This window comes from Syngnathus scovelli, chromosome 1 (assembly GCF_024217435.2).
Source record: "Syngnathus scovelli strain Florida chromosome 1, RoL_Ssco_1.2, whole genome shotgun sequence".
NCBI lineage: Eukaryota > Metazoa > Chordata > Actinopteri > Syngnathiformes > Syngnathidae > Syngnathus > Syngnathus scovelli.
Genome location: NC_090847.1, coordinates 19,335,038 through 19,353,421, shown reverse-complemented (window position 1 = coordinate 19,353,421; position 18,384 = coordinate 19,335,038). Strand labels below are relative to the sequence as shown.

Here is an 18,384-nt window from a genome sequence, read left to right as displayed (position 1 = left end):
ATGTGCTGTAATTTTTTCATTCTTTGGTATATTCGTACTGTATGTAGCATGTCAATTATGAAACCCAGGAATTGTTTTTAAGACAAACGTATGGTTTACATAAAAAATATTTGTCATTCTTAGCAGTGCATGGTGCATGTTAAAAGTCTAGCTCTTGAGGGGTATAGATAAAACATTTTGCACTCATATCATCAAATCTTCCCAATCCTGCAGTAGGTAGTAAAGATGACGTAGCAATGCAATCAACTTCCCATCATAATGCTTCTACTGTTACCCGGTTCCCTATTGCAGCATTTTACCATCACAATTATTGCACCTCTCTGCAAACGCCCCCCTCCCCAAAAAATTGACAGACCATTTTATTGCAGGCACAGTGTTCCCTTGACTACCTATGCTACAGAACATCAGACGTCTGGTCAACCAACAGTTGTTTAACAAGTTGTGTTGTATATGTTCTCCCTGGGTATTTCTTTAACCAACATTCCGCTGTCTCATCCAGTCATGTCATAAATAGCACAGATACAGAAGAGCCATTTTGTAGCAGCTGTTGGCGTGCGCGTTCTCCATTTTTACTACGCCAAAAAAATAAAATAAATAACAGTCCGAGAGCAAGGAGGAAACAGGGCTTGGCAGGAAAAGAAGCATTTGATAGAAAATAACATGAGGGGGCAGGTGAAAAGGGGAAAACTGTATAGTAAACACGACAAAAATTCTGTGAGACAAAGCAGCGAGAATAAAGAACGATAAAAGCGGGATGGGGGAGAAATGATCGTCCATGTCTCTCACTGCAGTGGTAGTAAACAATCAGCCGGCCTCCTTTGTCCACACCACTAAACCACACCCCCTCCTTTTGTCATGCGCTCCCTCCCTCCACCGCTCTCCCGCTCTCTCTCCATTCATTTACATCATTACCCATCTTGAAATTTGCCCTACTCCCCCCCAACACACCATGTAATACATATCTGTCTCGGCATGGTCTATCGTATCCTGTCACTCTTCTTTCTCCATCTTTCTCCCTCTGCACAGCTGTGATGCTGCGCTCTTCTCACAATGCTAAATAGTCGCTTCTGCTAACATGCTAACGAATAAAGAAAGAGTGCTACACAAAGACACATACAGACAAGGGGAGCAGGCAGATTCATACCTTCGTTAATCGTGTTCCACTCTACGTCAAAAATAGACTCCAATTGAAAAGCAGTTTCTTCTGATGATAGCACAGCTTTCTCTCACAAACACATGCCTCTCTCTGTCACACACGCACGTACACACCAATGCTCCTCCCCCCGCCCCTAGCAAACACACACAAGCTTGTTACGTCCTCCACTGTTCTCACAGGCGCGCACACACACTCGCTCTCCTGGTCCCCTCCCCTCTTTTTCCCACACACACAAATGAACATTCAGTCAAGGGCTACCCACAATCCTCTGCACCAAACAAAGACAAGGGGGTGTGACCAATCACATACTGCCTCACTCTGCATCTGAGTCTCTCCTCCCACTCCCCCCACCACCACCACCATCCCCCTTCTCGCACTGTGTAATGCTCACTGACATACAAGCTTGTGGGCGGGCTGCGAGAAGGTTGCCATGACAATGCATCCCAAGTTGCTCTTTCTTGCCATCACTCATATGTTCACACACGCAGTCACCACGCACATTCAGTATTTTCCCTTTTTAGACCTCTGAAGCATGTGCTCTGATGCGGTGTGAGAAAAAAAAAACTGGAGAAGCCAGTGTTGCAGTACTGCAGCTGGGTTCTGTTGTGACCCACTTTGAGTACTATGACTACTGGATGTAGGACACGCATTTAAATACACAGAATTTTTATAAGGCTTTGAAATAGTTGCATAATAAATGGTTAATTTATAAATATTAATGACTTTACTCCTCTCTGTTGATACTGGTCTACTACTCGGCAAACAACACTGGACACTTTTGGACTGTGTCCGAATGTGCACACTATTCCTATATATATTAATGGGGCACGGTGGTAACTGGTTAGCATGTCCGCCTCACAATTCGGAGTGTGTGGGTTCGATTCCACCTCCGGCCCTCCCTGGGTGGAGTTTGCATGTTCTCCCCGTGCCTGCGTGGGTTTCTTCCCACATCCCAAAAACATGCTTGGTAGGCCGATTGAGCACTCCAAATTGCCCATAGGTGTGAGTGCATGTGCAGATGGTTGTTTGTCTCTGTGTGCCGGTTCAGTTCAGTTCACGGTGTCCCCCGCCTACTCCCCGCTGGGATAGGCTCCAGCATGCCAGTGACCCCGTGGGGACAAGCGGGGCAGATAATGGATGGATGGGTTTGTAGGTGTGTCTGAATGTTGAGGGAGCATAAATGTAGAGCACTCAAAATTACCCACAACGCATCTGTGGTGATTATCGATGTTAAAAAGTTGAATATAGACCAGAATGCATTGTGAGTGGGAAAACATGAACATGGCCAATTATCAAACCAGTAATTAATTAATGTTATAGATAGATAGATAGATAGATAGATAGATAGATAGATAGATAGATAGATAGATAGATAGATAGATAGATAGATAGATAGATAGATAGATAGATAGATAGATAGATAGATAGATACATACTTATCCATTGGTTTAAAGTCCATGTGTTCATATGTATTAATATATTTACATATATATTTATATATACCTATACTAATAATTTTGTGTACGCATTCTCTGACATTCGCACCCTGCACGATTTAGAAGGTCAGCATTACAGACAACGAGCTAAGACATAAAGCATTCTTAGATGACAAATATACAATGAGGTCTGAAAGTATTTTGAACATTCCTAGTCTTGTTGATTCTGAATCGATTCAAAATTCCATAAAATCAATTCTAAAATGCTTATATTTAGGCCCACTCCCACATACGCGCCGGCTTAGCCACCGTAGCATGCCTGCTCGGCCACTGTGGACAAGGCAGCCAAAGCTACCGGCACTAGCATGCCATTAGCTTGCTCTCTGAGAGAATGCAGTCCGCAAGCACAGAGCTGGAGGAACGTTCATTCAACCCGCCCAATCATCACTAAAAGCCACAATTTGTGTGGTACATTAATGGTTCAGAAGTCTTCAAAATGTATCAATGTTATTTAAAATTATACAGTATTGAATTGTATTTTCTGCACCATAAGGCACACTTAAAAGCTTTTGATTTTCTCAAAAAATAAAGGTGCGCCTTATAAATTCACATATAAGTCGCTCCTGAGTATAAGTCGCACCCCCACCCAAACTATGAAAAAAAAAACGCGACTTATAGTCCGAAAATTACGGTATATTTTTTGTGTTTTAACAAGAAAGTAATTAATTAACATTGTTACCCAAAATCAATGCTATTAGAAACACAGTTATGCTTAAACAACGTTATTGCCAACATCGTTGATTATACTGTGTGCAGGTTAAGATGATAAATTACTTTTTAAATCTTTGCTTTAATATTACTTGTTCTGCAGCAAATCCACAATTTGGTGATATGTTTTGTACTTCATAAGTAATGCAAACTAAATGTATTATTATAATTCTTCTTACTATTATTGATAGCATTGAATAAATCTGCCCAAGAGGGACAAAGAGAATACTGATAATTATTTCAAAACCATGTTTCAAAGTGATTTGGTTTTGCAAATATTTTCCTGACAGCATTATTATTTCATGATTACATTAATTTGCTTTGTTACTAATCATTTTTACTCATTATTGAATGCCTGCGGGAATTCAACTTTCAAGCCGCAGAATCAGGATTGTTCTTCGCAGAATCTACACTTTTTCTCTGCAGATTCCTGGGGGGAGTAAATTATACTTGCATAAATGGACCGCCATTTTTTTTTCATCACTGAAGAGATGTAACATTGATCGGTACAGAACATGCATCCACTATGGTTGGTCATAAGAAATGTGCTTATTTTTTTTAAGCATAACAACGATAGCATCTTAGTTGAACAAAGCTCTAATGTTATATATTTGTGAACAGAGCGGAATTGTATTCGGATTTTGGACATTTGTGTGCAGAAGCCAGGAAAAAGTCAGAGCCTTGTTTGTCTCAGTACAATACTCGCTATTGTTACATCCTTAAGACTGCGCATACATGCACAAGTCAGCTGTTTCATACTCACAATCCAGATATAATACCTTATGACCAAGCTACAATATGCTGACATTCAATTAAGTTGGTCAGAATTAAGAGTGCACATTTATTAGCCATTTTGGAAAAATAGTACATACATGTAAAGTTACTGACAGCAAAAGTCATTTTTAGTTTGTTAGGATCAAGGAGTGAGCAATGTTTGAATTTAAGTTTATAATAAAAGGCCATAGACTGAGACTGCATTTGTCAATTCTAGACATAATAGGACAAGTCAGAGGACACCAACTTACTCAGCTCAGTTAGTCACCAAACAAATATAGGATTCTTTACAATGGAAGTGTGTAAGCCTGGAGGAATAAGAGCCAACAGCTTCAGAATGCACAGAGTTTATCCTGCTGAGATTTGCTGGTCTTCATTCCAAGTCATCACAAAACAGCCATTCAACGGTTACCATGAGACCAACGGAAGCCCTGTGAACTTGCTGATGCTTTCATCAAAATACAAAAATGATAATAGTACATTCAAAACTCAAGTACAACTGCCCAATCATTTAGATCCAAACAACCTTACTGAATATTTCCATCATAATCTTGCCCTTAAAGAACAGACACATCTCCTATTTTGCTTTACAGTGATCCCTCGTTTATTGCTGATAAATTGGTTCCAAGACCCCCCCGCAATGTAGAGTCAATGTTTTCACAATATCCGCACAAGACCATCTAACTAAATAACTCATCTACGAGTGATGAAAACCCAATTGCAAATTCACATTGTGGCGGTGTAAAAACACTTAGTTCTCTGCGTAAGTTAAGTTAACAAGGAGAAATGATGTGACGAAAGTAGCGCCAAAAAGCTGCCGAAAATAAGGTGGATGTTGTCCCATCAGTGCTGCCAGTTAGTTAGGTTTACAGAGGCAAGCCGATGTCCGTAAGATAACGTTGCGGCAGGCGGGCGAATGCTAGCGAGTGCTGAGACTAACGTTCATAGTGCGGTGCGTGCCTCTGAGCGATGCGCTTCACTGAGGACAAGCGCGGGGTGTGTGCCTGGCTGCCGCGCCTGCAGGAAAGAAAGCACTGCTGTCCAGGAGTTGGGACAGCGGCAATGAGCCCTGATAGCGCGGGGCGTGCATCTGAGCTATGTGCATCACTGCGGACATGACTGAGTTCAAGAGCAGGAGGCGGCAGCCGGCCAGGCGAACCAACCTGTGCAGAAGGAGTCGGGACATGTGACAATATCACGTGTTTGTTCTTTCATTTACTGTAAAAGTACAACACATGCACAGAACAGTGTGGCAATGGTTATTAAGGGAGTAAGAAAGGTTTATGTAGCGTAAACCTATTGGGGAGGATTTAAAAAGCTTTAATATTGTGTACTGGACCACAATGCAACAGGAGATTCATTTTGCTAAGCCTCCACAAAGAGATGCGATTGATTGGCTCCAGATTTGCTCAATTAATATCTATCATGATTTTATCAATTTAGCTTCTCTAATTGAGTATATAATCTACCGATTCATGAACAACAAATTTATTAAATCATGAATTAAACATATTCTACCCTTAATTTTATAGAGTGATCTATGTATAACTTTACCGTGAAGGGATGCAATTGATACCGTGATATGAATTTGGGGACATATCACCCAACCCTATTGTCATGGTGTATCTAACAAGTTTGCTAACAAATTTGCTAATTGCAAATTGTCGTGGGCCAGTGGTTGGGGTCCTTATATTTGCAACAATTACTTGAGTCAAATGCAAACTAAAAAATTTTTACAACAAAAATATCTGAGCAAAATCTCTGCCTTAAAGGTTTGTAAGCACCACTATTTCTGGTAGAATAAATGAAAATAAAACTCCTAAATAGTAATTTGCAGAAGACTTATATAGTGCTTTATCTACACCCTAAATTGCCCACAATGTTTTCAAAAGCCAGACATTCAATTATTTGAAAACATATTAATAGATTGAAAACATATTGATATAATCAATAGACAAATTGCCGTTGCTATGTTTTAACAGGTTGGTGTTTTGTTTTGTTATTTTAGTTCCAAATGGCTTTTTTTTTTTTTTTTTTTTTTGGGACAGTAGAGCGAGCTCAACACTGGCACTTATGTGATAGGACTGTATTAAAAAATGATGTCAATATGACAATTTCTCCCTGAAAAACACTCAGAAGTGATTTAATGGTAATTTGGAATAGAGTGGCGGTGGACTAACTGACGCCTACTTTTTGGGTGGAGCCTGCTTGATTGACACATCAGCCTGATTACGTCACAGAAGGAAGCGAAGGCATGTTACTCCCTTTTCAGGCTACTAAGCTTGTTTTGAAATACATGATTCTTTGAACGTTTAATGCAGCAAAGATGCCTTATAGATGCATTGTGGCTGGGTGTAGCAACAGCCAAAAGGAAAGGATCAATGTACAGTTATCCCTCGTTTATCGTGGGAGATGCATCCCAGGACTACCTGCAAATAAGGTAGATCCACAAAATAGAAACGGTATATGTATTTATACACTATTGTATTGAAACTTACAATATTTCATGTTTCTTGTTGGCTGCTAGAGGGCTGTCAGTGTAGTTAGAAGTATTAGAAGCTAGAAGTGTAGTTAACCTTGTGAAGCATTGCAAAGTGCACACCTTCAGGATTAACACATTTTACTAACCCGGGGGACATCATGCATAGCGAAACCGTAGTGAGTCATGGTTGCGCATGAATCTCGTGTTGCATTGTGGTCCTACTCACAATATTAACGCTTTGTGAACCCTCCCCAATATTTGTACGTGACATAAACCTTTTTCATTCCCTTAATAACCATTCCCACAATGTTCTGTGCATGTATTGTACCTTTACAGTAAATAAAAAAACAAACGCGTAAAATTGTCATGTGTTCCTGATTGGGAGCACCGGCAGCCAGGAGGCCAATCCTTCAGCTGAGTGTAGCCGTTTAAAGCACCTCCTTTTTGGAGAGGTGGTGGAGGTGGTACTCCATACGTGGACTTCACGGGAAATGCAAGTCAAATGAACCCTTACTGATTTCAATTCAATATATAACAACCTGTGAACAACTCAGCTTACATAAAGCCTTTCGGAACACGTCGTGTTTGCGTATGTTGGCAACTGGTGAAAGGAAATAGACGAGCTGCAGAGAGGCTGCTCATTTCTTGCTCTGAAATCTGCCATGGAAAGGCAAATCATTTTTTGAGGTTTTCAGAGGTTGAAATAGGTAGAGATGTCCACATGCATTTTGAGGCTCGTTGTTCCCCATTGTTTTTACAATTTAAGCGATGTCTCTACAATAATTTCCAATGGGGAAATTGTGATCGCTTCCTTCCGTGATGTCATCAACCAAGACTTGAAGAGAAAGGGTTGAGTGGCCCTATTCCTCATTCGAAGTAGGTATTTTTTAAGGCATTAGTTGTTTCATTATTTCTCCAAAATGAATGGATAAAATAGAAAATAACTTTTTTCATTTTCCTAATAAGAAAAAGACAAACTGGGATAGTTCATGAAAAATGGACCATCATCGCTTTTGTGTCGCTTTAAGTAGAATCTCACATTCCATCGTGGCCAACGATAGAATCTGGGTCGGTTATTATTGCACACATTAGTGTTGCAAAATAGATAAATGGTCCTCGTAGCTGCCGGAAAGAAGACGAAAACAAAGGAGGGCAAAAAAGATGATGGTTTTTGGATGGAATTGATAAGTTTCATTTGAATATGAATTAAAGGGAAGTTAAGTTAAAATTTACGAATGACCGCATTTGATCAATGTGTCTCTGCGATATGAATTAGGCAGCAAACAACACCAGTTTTTAGCCACCTCAGGGTGTTGGTATTTTGCCACTTGCTGTCGACACAAAATTACATTATCATGCAACATGCAAACTCCACACGGGAAGCCCAGAGCTAGATTTGAACCCTGCACCTCTGAGCTGTAAGGCGAACTAATGCCCCACTGTGCCGCCCATAATCGATTCATTTAATTTAATTGAAAAGATGTACAACAAATGAAATGAATACAGTTTAAATATACATTTCTTTATTTATAATAAATAGTCGGAGAGCTTTATTCAACGCTTTGTAATTACAGTTACGGTGGTCAACTGATATGCAACAAGAACAAAAGTAGTGAGCTGGATGTCCGAATCGCCAAACAGAATGAGAGAACTACTTTCACGTGCCACATATAGCGTGGTACTATATAGTGAATGAGTGACATTCAGACAAAGCCTACACCGAGCCCTTGGGCATTGTAAGAGTGGCAAAATGGCTGACCCTTGATAGATTAAAAACAGGTGGATTTTGCTGCCTAATTCATATTCCACAAACGCAATATCAGTCAGAATGACGTGTTTAAACTACTGGTGGCACGTAGAACATATTGTAGAGAAAATGTTGGACTTGACTTGCTCTAAGAAAAAAAAGGGCCCCTTTTCATCGTGGGTTAAGGGACACATGTTTGAGTACCGTGCGTGCATGCCTGAAGGTTGGTGATGGTGTCACTGATGAAGAACACAATTCTATCAAATGCATTTCTTACAGTAAATTGCATTGTTGATTCATGGCGCTGTAAAAATAAACAACAAAATACCCTAATATTGAAATAGATCTAGGGCTGCAACTAATGATTATTTGAATAATCAATAAATCTGTCAATTTATTGATAAATCAGATAAAATCATGTTTTAATTCCGATCCATTTATTCAAAAACAGGGCATTAATTCATGTTTTTTGCACAAACACTGTGAAATAATTAGTATTCTGTTACTGTTTTGGTTCTTAATGTATTTATAATTGTTTTTCAAAGTTAAGGCAAATGCTTTTTTTTGTAATTTAACACAAATAGAATCAGTCTGCTTTCACGGAAGATGACAGAGATTTGACAATATTAGCTGTTGACAAGCCAAAATTTAAAAGGCGCGTACAATTTTAAATTAAAAAAGCTAACTAAATAATTAATCTATTATCAGAAATCATTATCAATTACTTGATTGATTTTTTGTTGATAAATCGATTAATCATTGCCCCTCTAAATAGATCACAATGTATTTTTCTAGAGAAAATACGTAATTGGGACAAATTTTCTTCAACCTCTAACCCACATAAATAGCCACACTACCCACACACACACACACGCGCACACACACACCCACACACACCCACACAGGTATCATATCATCATTTATATTATTTATACATTAATTTCTGTATGTCATTTATACTACATATAAATATAGTATTTACATGTTTGAAACTATTCTTTAATGTTCTAATCATAACATATGCACTTATATGGCTTAATATACACTTACTGATACACAAAAAATTTATGTATGTTAAAAATGAGAGGGTGACACTACTTTGCGGATTTTCACATATTGCAGGTGGTCTTGGAACCAATTATCCGCGATAAACGAGGGATTACTGTACTACATTACACTACATGGAACCAATCAGACTCATGATAGCATGTCAAAAATGCTGGATTGTATCCATGGCAACAACGATCATCAGCTAACAATGCAGCAGTAGTCATTACTCCCAAAGTTCCCTTTTTTTAGAGTTTAAACTTGATTGACACAAACAGCACTCATTTTGCAAAAGCAAATTTAAAAATTAATTCCAAGTAAAGAGAGTCCAAGAATCTTAAGAATCTCTATCAACTCAAAAACAATCTCTCCGGAGAAGTGTGCACAGTACCTGGATGAAAGTAAGCAGGTGGACTCTGACACACATACTGTGGAGGATAGTGGCTCTTCTTCCTGTGTTTGTGGATTCTGTAGTCCTTTTCACTGTGAGAGCGTCGGCTCCTGTGAGGCTCTGCACAGGCTGGTGGTGACAGTAGCCGCTCTGACAGTTCAGAGCTGGGCCATGCCCGCCTCAAAGCGCTGCTGTGTGTCTTCTTCATCCTCACCACATTGGGTGGCGGACAAAAAAAACAGGCGATAATTTTATCTACAAGGCTGAGTTGAAAACAAGCAAGATGGATGCTGGAGCCTGCAGGTAAAAGACTCGAGGGTTCTTGCTTGCAACTTATCACGTGAATTCCATTCTGTAGAACCAATATTTCAAGTCAATTACTGAAAATCAAACAACCACCATTTTGTGGGGGGGAAAAATACATTCATGGCCATGTCGCTGGTGACATGACCAAAAATAATCACAAAATGACGAAAAAATTTATGACAGCAGAGCAAGTCATTGGACCGCAAATACTGTACGTTAACTGGCACAAATGCATAAAAATAAACGTAGCAGTGCAGAGAAATTGGATGACCAATTCTCAAGCAGCAGGACCGATTCTAGGGGACAACAAATGTTGGTACAGGTCAAAGGAGGTCTCTGGGAAGGAGCTGATGTATCACAAAAAAAGCCTGTGCAGCCAAGCGAAGGAAAAAGGGAAAGAGGGAGGGCGCGCTGATACAAAAGAAAGCAAATGGAGGGAGGAGAGCGGACAACAAAACATCCATGGGAAAAACAGCTATGCTCCTCTCTTCAATGACTACCCATTCACATTGCTCCAGCAGTCCGTTGACAAATGCTGCTTTTGGGTAGAAGCTGTTGTCATTTGTGACCCAACAAAAGCTTAACCAAGGGATGATGGAGGTCTTGTAGAGAAAAAAAAAAAAAATAGAAGAAACATTCAAATAAATCAACAATATGTTCTATGTCCTGAATGGAGCAAAAACTGCCTCCACTTTTCTTTGTCTTCTCCTTGGTCACGTCACTTTGCTCTCCAGCTCTCTCGTCTCGTCTGTTCTCTCTGCCTGTGTTCGGTGTTGTGGGAAAGGAGGGCGGAGAGGAGGGACAGAAAGGGGGCAAAGAGAGGGGGGGCTGGATTCTTGTAAGCCCACCCACTTATTTCACTCCTGTTACAAAAACTGGAGGCCGCCGTCCATTCATAGAAAACGTACACATGAGAAAGCTGAATTCATCTTTATAAATCCTTACTGTGTAGAATAAAAAATTCCATGAACCAGCCAATCAAAATGAGACTTTTTAGCTGGCTGCATGTTGACCAAATGCTGCAACCCACACAGCAACACGGGCAATAGGCATTTTTTTGGGTCTGTTGACACACTGGCGCATAAACTTTGCATCAATACCAACATTGTACTGCTAATCACTCAACTGGCTGCATGACAGCGAAACAATTGTAAATTTTAGCTATGCTTGGTGACATGATGAGAAAAAAAACACTTGTGTTGAATGTTAAGGAAATCAGCAGCAATTAATGATAAACATTGTGAGCGCTGTAACGGGATAACTATAGTGATGACTTTAACAACAACAAGAACAACAACAGGTTGGGTAATTTTCTGCATACATTTTTTATTACCGTATTTTCCGCACCATAAGACGCACTTAATTTTCTCAAAAAACGAACGTGCGCCTTTTATTAAGGTGCGCCTTTTGTGTGGACCAAATTCCAAAATCTGTAAAGTTGTTTTGTGTGGCTTCTGCCACACAGAGACATAATATACAGGCGTAATATGTAGCCCCGATGAACCAATCAGAGGACATTACGTTTTACGTAGATCGGGGCGGTAAACCAATCAGAAGACTGCACCAAACACGTTGAGTACGTACCTCCGCCACCATTGATAATTAAATACTATCGTTTGTGCCAAGAAAACAGTATTAGGACCCTCTTAAATGGCACATACAAAAATGTGGACTTTGTTTTTGGATTTGGGCCGGAAGCCCTTTTCAAGGACAGCGCAGATGAGGACGGGGACAACTATATTATGAATAATGATGAAAGGGTGCTCAGGTTAGGGACGAAGGATGGAGGACGGAATGGCAACATTTTTAAAGTGCCCAGCACAGCGTACAATGCAGCTGCAAACATGTTTCCCTTGGGAAAAACAACATCATGGAGTAGTATACTTCAAGTGTTTGCCGATTAATTTGCAAAGGTATTGCATGGCCCTGTGTGAACAATTACTGAACTGCATGTTTAAGCATAGTTGTGTTAGTGCGTTTGCAACCCGCAGAAGGCAGTAAAACTGTCACGTGAAAAAAGCTCACCCATCAAAATATTAGGACATACAATAGATATTTGTTTACACAGCCACCTTGGCAGAAAAGTAGCGCCAGCATGCCAATCACTAACAACAGAGCATAGTGATAAAACTAGCATTTATCTGTCAACATCCTAAATGAATTCACATCTCACTTTGATGGAAAGGACATACTGTAATGGAGATACCGTATTGGCCCGAATATAAGATGATGTTTTTTGCATTGAAGCCAGTGGTGGTTTGGCCATCAAGTGGGAGGCACCGCAGGCTGATTAGCTTCCCCTCCCCTTTTTTCTCTCTTAAATATAAAAAAAAAAAATCCAAGGCGGATGGGTAAGCGGCGACGTGTTTGATCACAGTCTCTCCACCGCTGGAGACATGTCTTTCATTGTCATTTAACAGTTGATAATAGGACTGGGATAAAAATAAATTGATTAAACAATTTTTGGTTTCATAAGCCTATATTGACGCCCTGACCTGTAACCCACATAAATTGTATGGGTGTGAAACCTGTGTATGCCACTTAGAGATTTAATTTATGCACTCTGCCACAGGGTGGTGGCAAATCCCGAATACAGTGGTTATCAACCTTTTTTGCGCCACGGACCGGTTACATGTCAGACAATATTTTCACGGACCGGCCTCTATATAAATATATAAATAAATAATGCATTTATAATAAAAAACGCATAACAATAAAACTCACCATTAAGTATCAGCTCCGTAGTTTTGCGGGCTCGACTGGGGAAACATGATTGGGACGAGCGTCTTGACCTGAATTAATCGTTGATAAATTTTATTATTTTTTTTTTCTGTGCGGCCTGGTACCAAATGACCAGACATCTGCTCAAATACATGCTCATGGAGCTTTATTGTCATGAGTGAGGTGTATGGTAACTGTGTAGCGTTGTAACCTGATCTTATTGGTGTCTCAGATTCCAGCTCCACTGATAATAGCAGTGTGCAGTTTTGTTCAAGCAAGCCTTCTAATACTGTTCGGAAGGTAGGGGAGAAGATACGTTTTCTAAGGGTGAAAAATTTGATAGACTATAACAATTTATCTTGGTATTAGTAAATTCCACACAACACAGTTTTAAGCAATGATGCGGCTAAAACACTCAAGAATAGCGCAAAACTAAACATTGGACCACAGTAGCTATTCCAAAGTGACCGTTGATGAGCCCTCATTCAAATTTATTTGAAGATACCAGAATATGTGGAAGCAGCTGAAATACTATGCATCTGACACGTTACATACAGCCGTAACGGTTCTTGAGTGGAAAAAACACCTCTTGACAGTTCTCACTCGGGGTAAATTCGATTTCATCCACCCATCCATTTTCTGTACCACTTGTCCCCACGGAGCCTATCCCAGCAGTCATCGGGCAGTAGGCGGGGGACACCCTGAACCCGTTGCCAGCCAATCGTAGGGCTCACATTCAGATTCAACATTTAAGAAGATTCAAGAATTTTTATTAGCCATGTTAGACAACCATTCGACCTATCATGCATGTTTTGGGAATGTGGGAGGAAACCAGAGTACCCAGAGGAAACCCACGCAAGCAACATGCTAACTCCACACAGGAAGGCCAGAGCCGGAACCCAGGACCTCTGCACTGTGAGGCGGATGTGCTAACTACTGTTCTACCTTGCTGCCCCAAATTTGATTTCAGTGATTGCTAAAAAAACACACAAATAAATATTAAAGGCACCAATATTTTGGCTGACAAAATATGCAGAGATGCTCAAATGCCACTTGTGACCTGAAGTACCAGTTGACCATTGACAAAGTCATGTAAAACTATATACATTTTTAGGATGAGCTGTTTCATTGGCACAGCAGATAAAACGTGGAAGGCTTACCCAGATATTTGATGGTGAATCCCCTCGGTGGATTGAGGGACCTCCGCATCCATCCCTCCCTCAGTACCTCCAGGTGGTCCTCCTTCCCCTGAATAAGCAGCACATGCTCGTCTATCCATCCCAGGAAGAAAGTCTCGGACACCGCCTCGGTAATCCGTTGGTTCCATACGTGATGCTGAGTGTTTTCCGCTTTGAAATCGGCAAATATCTCATAGCCGGTGTGGTGTCTCGGCAGCTCGTCGCTCTCTGACACTCCGGCCGCCCCCACCGCCTCCCCAGCACCGACCCTGGACAGCACGATGGCCAGAGAGTGGGGAGCGATCTGCAGAAAGGACTCCATGCTCGCCTAGCTGGTTGCCGATTTCAGCGTTATCATCGTTATTTATCTTTCTCCAACTGCATCGAGCTCGATGGGCAACATCAAGTCCATGTTAGCTAGCAGCAGCGATGCTGTACAGTAGCCGCATGATATCCTTCGCACAAGTCAATTGCCATCAAGCTAGCAGCCGAGCTGCCGTTACCTCCTTGCAGCCTCACGCCAAATCCATTCCAACTCATTCAGGTCCGCCCTCGCCTTTAGACAGGTTTTCGCACACCATTTAGTGAGTCCATTATTTACCAAATAGTCACGTGGAGCGTAATCCACCAGAACCACGAGATGTCATTCGTGATTTAAATGATATTTCAAATAAAACCCACGTCGTTACCGTTGAATGCAGCTAGCTGAATGCTAGCATTTAATATATTCGCCCAGGCAACAGATGCGGCGACTCCCCCCCCTTTTCTCGTTCTGGCAACATCAAGTGCGGTGGGACGCCGGCTGCTTTTTAGTCACAATTTACGATGAAGGTGGCAAACCTCCGAGTGAAGGTCTGAGCTCCGTAAGGTGCCTGGTACGAGCCGTGGGTGGGCGAGGACACTGCTGAGGTACGGATCCGCCTCATCCAGGTACGGAGGTTGCGTCAAGAGGATGTTGACCAGAAATAGCACTTTATCCCGGATACATTTTCAAATTAAGACAGTACTGTAAAGTGGTGTGAAATATTTTTCGTTCTGACCACCAACAACCCATAAAAGCTTTTTTTTTTTTTTTTTTTGCCTCTCCACACCAGTAATCAGAATATTTGTTGATGACGTCTTGCCGAAAATCAGGGATGGGCAAGAGGAGGCCCACGTGTCATGTTCACAATAAAACAAAATGTTCCCCAATGCATTTACAAGGGCCGTCAATCATAGAGATTTTTGCTCTTTGCAAGGCAATGGACACTCTTGCCCTAAAAAATAGCAGGGTTCCACTGTATTATGCACCTAATCAGAATGTATATGTTTTAAATCAGGGTTTTAACAGTTTTTGTCCAAAAGGACCACCATTATAACCAAGTGGCAACTCAGGGACGATTGCTTTGGCGGAATATTATTTTGTTTTGCACCGAAGGAGGATACACCTATACAGGTTATTTAGTTGCATCTGTGTGTCTATTTTGGGAATCTTATCTACATTTGACACAATTGGGATAGGTAAATATTCACAACATTAGCTGGAAAGTTAATAAAGTCTAAATAATACATCTATTTTGTTTTTAAAAAATGTTACAATTATTTTCCATTTCCAGTTGTGCAGACCTGCAATGCCGCCACGGACCACTAGGGGCAGCGGACCACCGGTTGACAAGCCCTGTTTTAAGTTGTAATATCACTACCCACAAGTAGATGGCAGACATGACTTAGTTGTGCTTGCACTGTTTGGTTGTACCCTAACATGAGTGAACCTATTATTTTTGGTAAATTTGGAATGATAGCCAGGGCAAGCATATACTTACGTACTTTGTAGTTTATACTAAGTTGATTTTAAGGGGAAATATGCACAAAATGAGTTCCTGATTTCACTGTTCTGCAGTTTTTGTGTCATCCTTAGGGTGAAGTATTTTGAGGCTAAAACATTACACTCTTGATTCCATTTTACTTTTTTTGTTCTGAACTGAATGCATTATTTTTCATAGGCTTTCATAGGTTTGACAAATAAACCCAAGGTTAACAAGAAGGAAGTCATGTGATGTTCTCATACAACCTTGAATTGCTTTGCCCAGTTGATTTTGCCTGCTTTGAGATCCAAAATTCAGAGGTAATGACTCAATATAGTAATCTCTCGTTTATCGCAGATAATTGGTTCCTAGACCACCCGCGATATGTGAAAGTCTGCAAAGTTGTGTCACCCTCTCATTTTTAACATACATAAATGTTTGTATAAGTGTATATTAAACCATATAAGTGCATATGTTATCATTAGAACATTAAATAATAGTTCCGAACATGTAAATACTATATTAATACATAGTACAGAAAATACTAATATAAATATAAATCTGATACGTATGTGTGTGTGTGTGTGCGTGCGTGCGTGCGTGTGTGCGTGCGTGCGTGCGTGCGTAGAAGTTTTACTTTGAATTTTTTATTGTTTTTTTAATTTGGAAAAAATTCTGCGATAAATTAACCGCGATGTAGCGAGGGATTACTGTACACTTAAAGCTTCCTTTATTACAATACAACTGAGGTACTCAAACGGGTTGAGGTAATGGTGGTCACACCATCTTTCTATATAGCAGCCGTAGCCCCAATTGCAATTTCTGTATTTTGCATTTACGCATTCTTCTAAATCCATCCTGCATAATTTGTAAAATTGTGGATTATGATCTAATCTAGGATGCGATTGTCAACCACTGTGTTTGGTGGTGGGGGTGCATAACACCCCAGAATGTTTAAATGGACCGAATTCTGGGTTAATGCTCATAGTTTTATTGAATAAGCACACTAATGTGCACCACATTCAGTTGCACCATCCCTTGCTGGCCACCTTCACATTCTTCATCTTTATCCTGTTGGTGGCAAAATATCATTTCAGCACATGGTATCTGTGTGTGTGTGTGTGTGTGTGTGTGTGTGTGTGTGTGTGTGTGTGTGTGTGTGTGTGTGTGTGTGTGTGTGTGTGTGTGTGTGTGTGTGTGTGTGTGTGTGTGTGTGTGTGTGTGTGCATGCGTACATGTGCAAGACCAATACATGCCTATTTTCCTGGCAGAGAACACACTTATTGGCGTAGGTATGCCCATCACTGCCGCAAATCGGATCCATCTCCTTAGTGCAAGCCCCTCCTTCATACCTATTACAGGCAGGCTCGACACAGATGTAGTAAGATTTGCTTACTCTCGCAGGCAAATCTTAGAATAGTGTATCGCTAACATACCTCTCAAATGAAGATTTAAAATAATAAAACCAGGTATTGTCAGCTTTGGTCATAGCCTAATGTGCGTAGTGTGTTTTAGTAAAGGCCGCGCTTTTTTAAATACACTTTTTGCCGTGGACTTTGTTAGATTGTGCAAGTGTCTACAATGGTGTGGTGTGTAGAATATCTTATTGGAAAGAAAAACGCCTTTCCCTCACCTCCGCGAGTCCACCTTGAACACGTGGATTATTTTCTGTAGACAGGGCCACCACTTGCAGGGTTTGGACTACACAGACACACAACACGGTACTTTCTATACAGTACAAAATTCTACTACAGGGGGAGGGATACTTGGGGGAAAAAGTCAGTATGTTCACAGCCATAAATGATCTTACCAGAAAGTAGCAGGATAAAACAGAGCAGCACAACAAACTTCATTTCTTCTATGTCGTTGCAGTGTCTGATGGATAACAGCTGTATGATTTCCCACCCATAACACATATATAGTTTGGAGCTGTCCCTGATTGGTTGTATTTCCAAGGCGAGGAGGCACACAACCTTTTGCAAATATTTAACTAAAACGAAAACACTGTTCGTCAATATTTTTTTAGTGAACCAGCTGAGACATGTGAGAAAAAGACAACACATTGCCAAATTTCATACATCTACAGTATTACGTTGCACGTTAAATAAACTGATGCATATAATCCACACTGAAATTATAAAACTAAATTTGACGTTTCAGAAACAAACTAGTTTGTTGTGTGCTATTCGTAACCATGTACATGCTCACACGGCATGGGAGACTGATATGATGCTAGAATCAATTAACTATTTCCATATTTTTTCTTATTTTAAATATGGTTAACTTTAATTCAATTAAATTTACATTTTTATGGTATCAATGATTTGCAAAAGATATTGCATTTGATAGCCTAATTACTAATAACTATTAATAACCTAGGTACAGACTAATAACTAATTACTAATAACCTAGATACATGTTATTTCCACCCCTTTTCACCCATTAAGAACTTGTTACATCTAAATCTTTTCCCACATGGCTCAACAAACACATCCCAGTTACTACACTTAAAAGCGGCCTACAGAAATTGCCCAGACTGCTCTGTCCAGTTTCTCATGTAGTTTAGTAGCGCTTTTCTGTCGAGAACAGTTTGG

General features: G+C 40.4%; 1 protein-coding gene and 1 non-coding gene across 4 annotated transcripts in view; both read right to left on the bottom strand.

Moving 5' to 3' along the window:
* LOC125988827 (storkhead-box protein 2) overlaps positions 1 to 14,904 on the bottom strand; it is a 29,120-nt gene extending 14,216 nt beyond the window's left edge. Inside the window, exons 1-2 of one of the 3 annotated variants that reach the window (XM_049754512.1) lie at positions 13,989 to 14,137; positions 9,802 to 13,804 (exon numbers count right to left, since the gene is read on the bottom strand). In XM_049754512.1, the coding sequence (XP_049610469.1) occupies positions 9,802 to 10,009 (208 nt within the window). In that variant the 5' untranslated portion in view covers positions 10,010 to 13,804; positions 13,989 to 14,137. The other 2 variants (XM_049754505.2, XM_049754515.1) reach the window with 2 other exon arrangements.
* A 2,141-nt stretch (positions 14,905 to 17,045) lies between these two features.
* On the bottom strand, positions 17,046 to 17,770 carry LOC125988881 (uncharacterized). Its single transcript, XR_011086565.1, has 3 exons — positions 17,601 to 17,770; positions 17,424 to 17,491; positions 17,046 to 17,156 (listed from the first exon to the last, which is right to left on the bottom strand). It is a non-coding gene; the product is annotated as an uncharacterized protein (transcript).
* Positions 17,771 to 18,384: the final 614 nt, after the last annotated feature.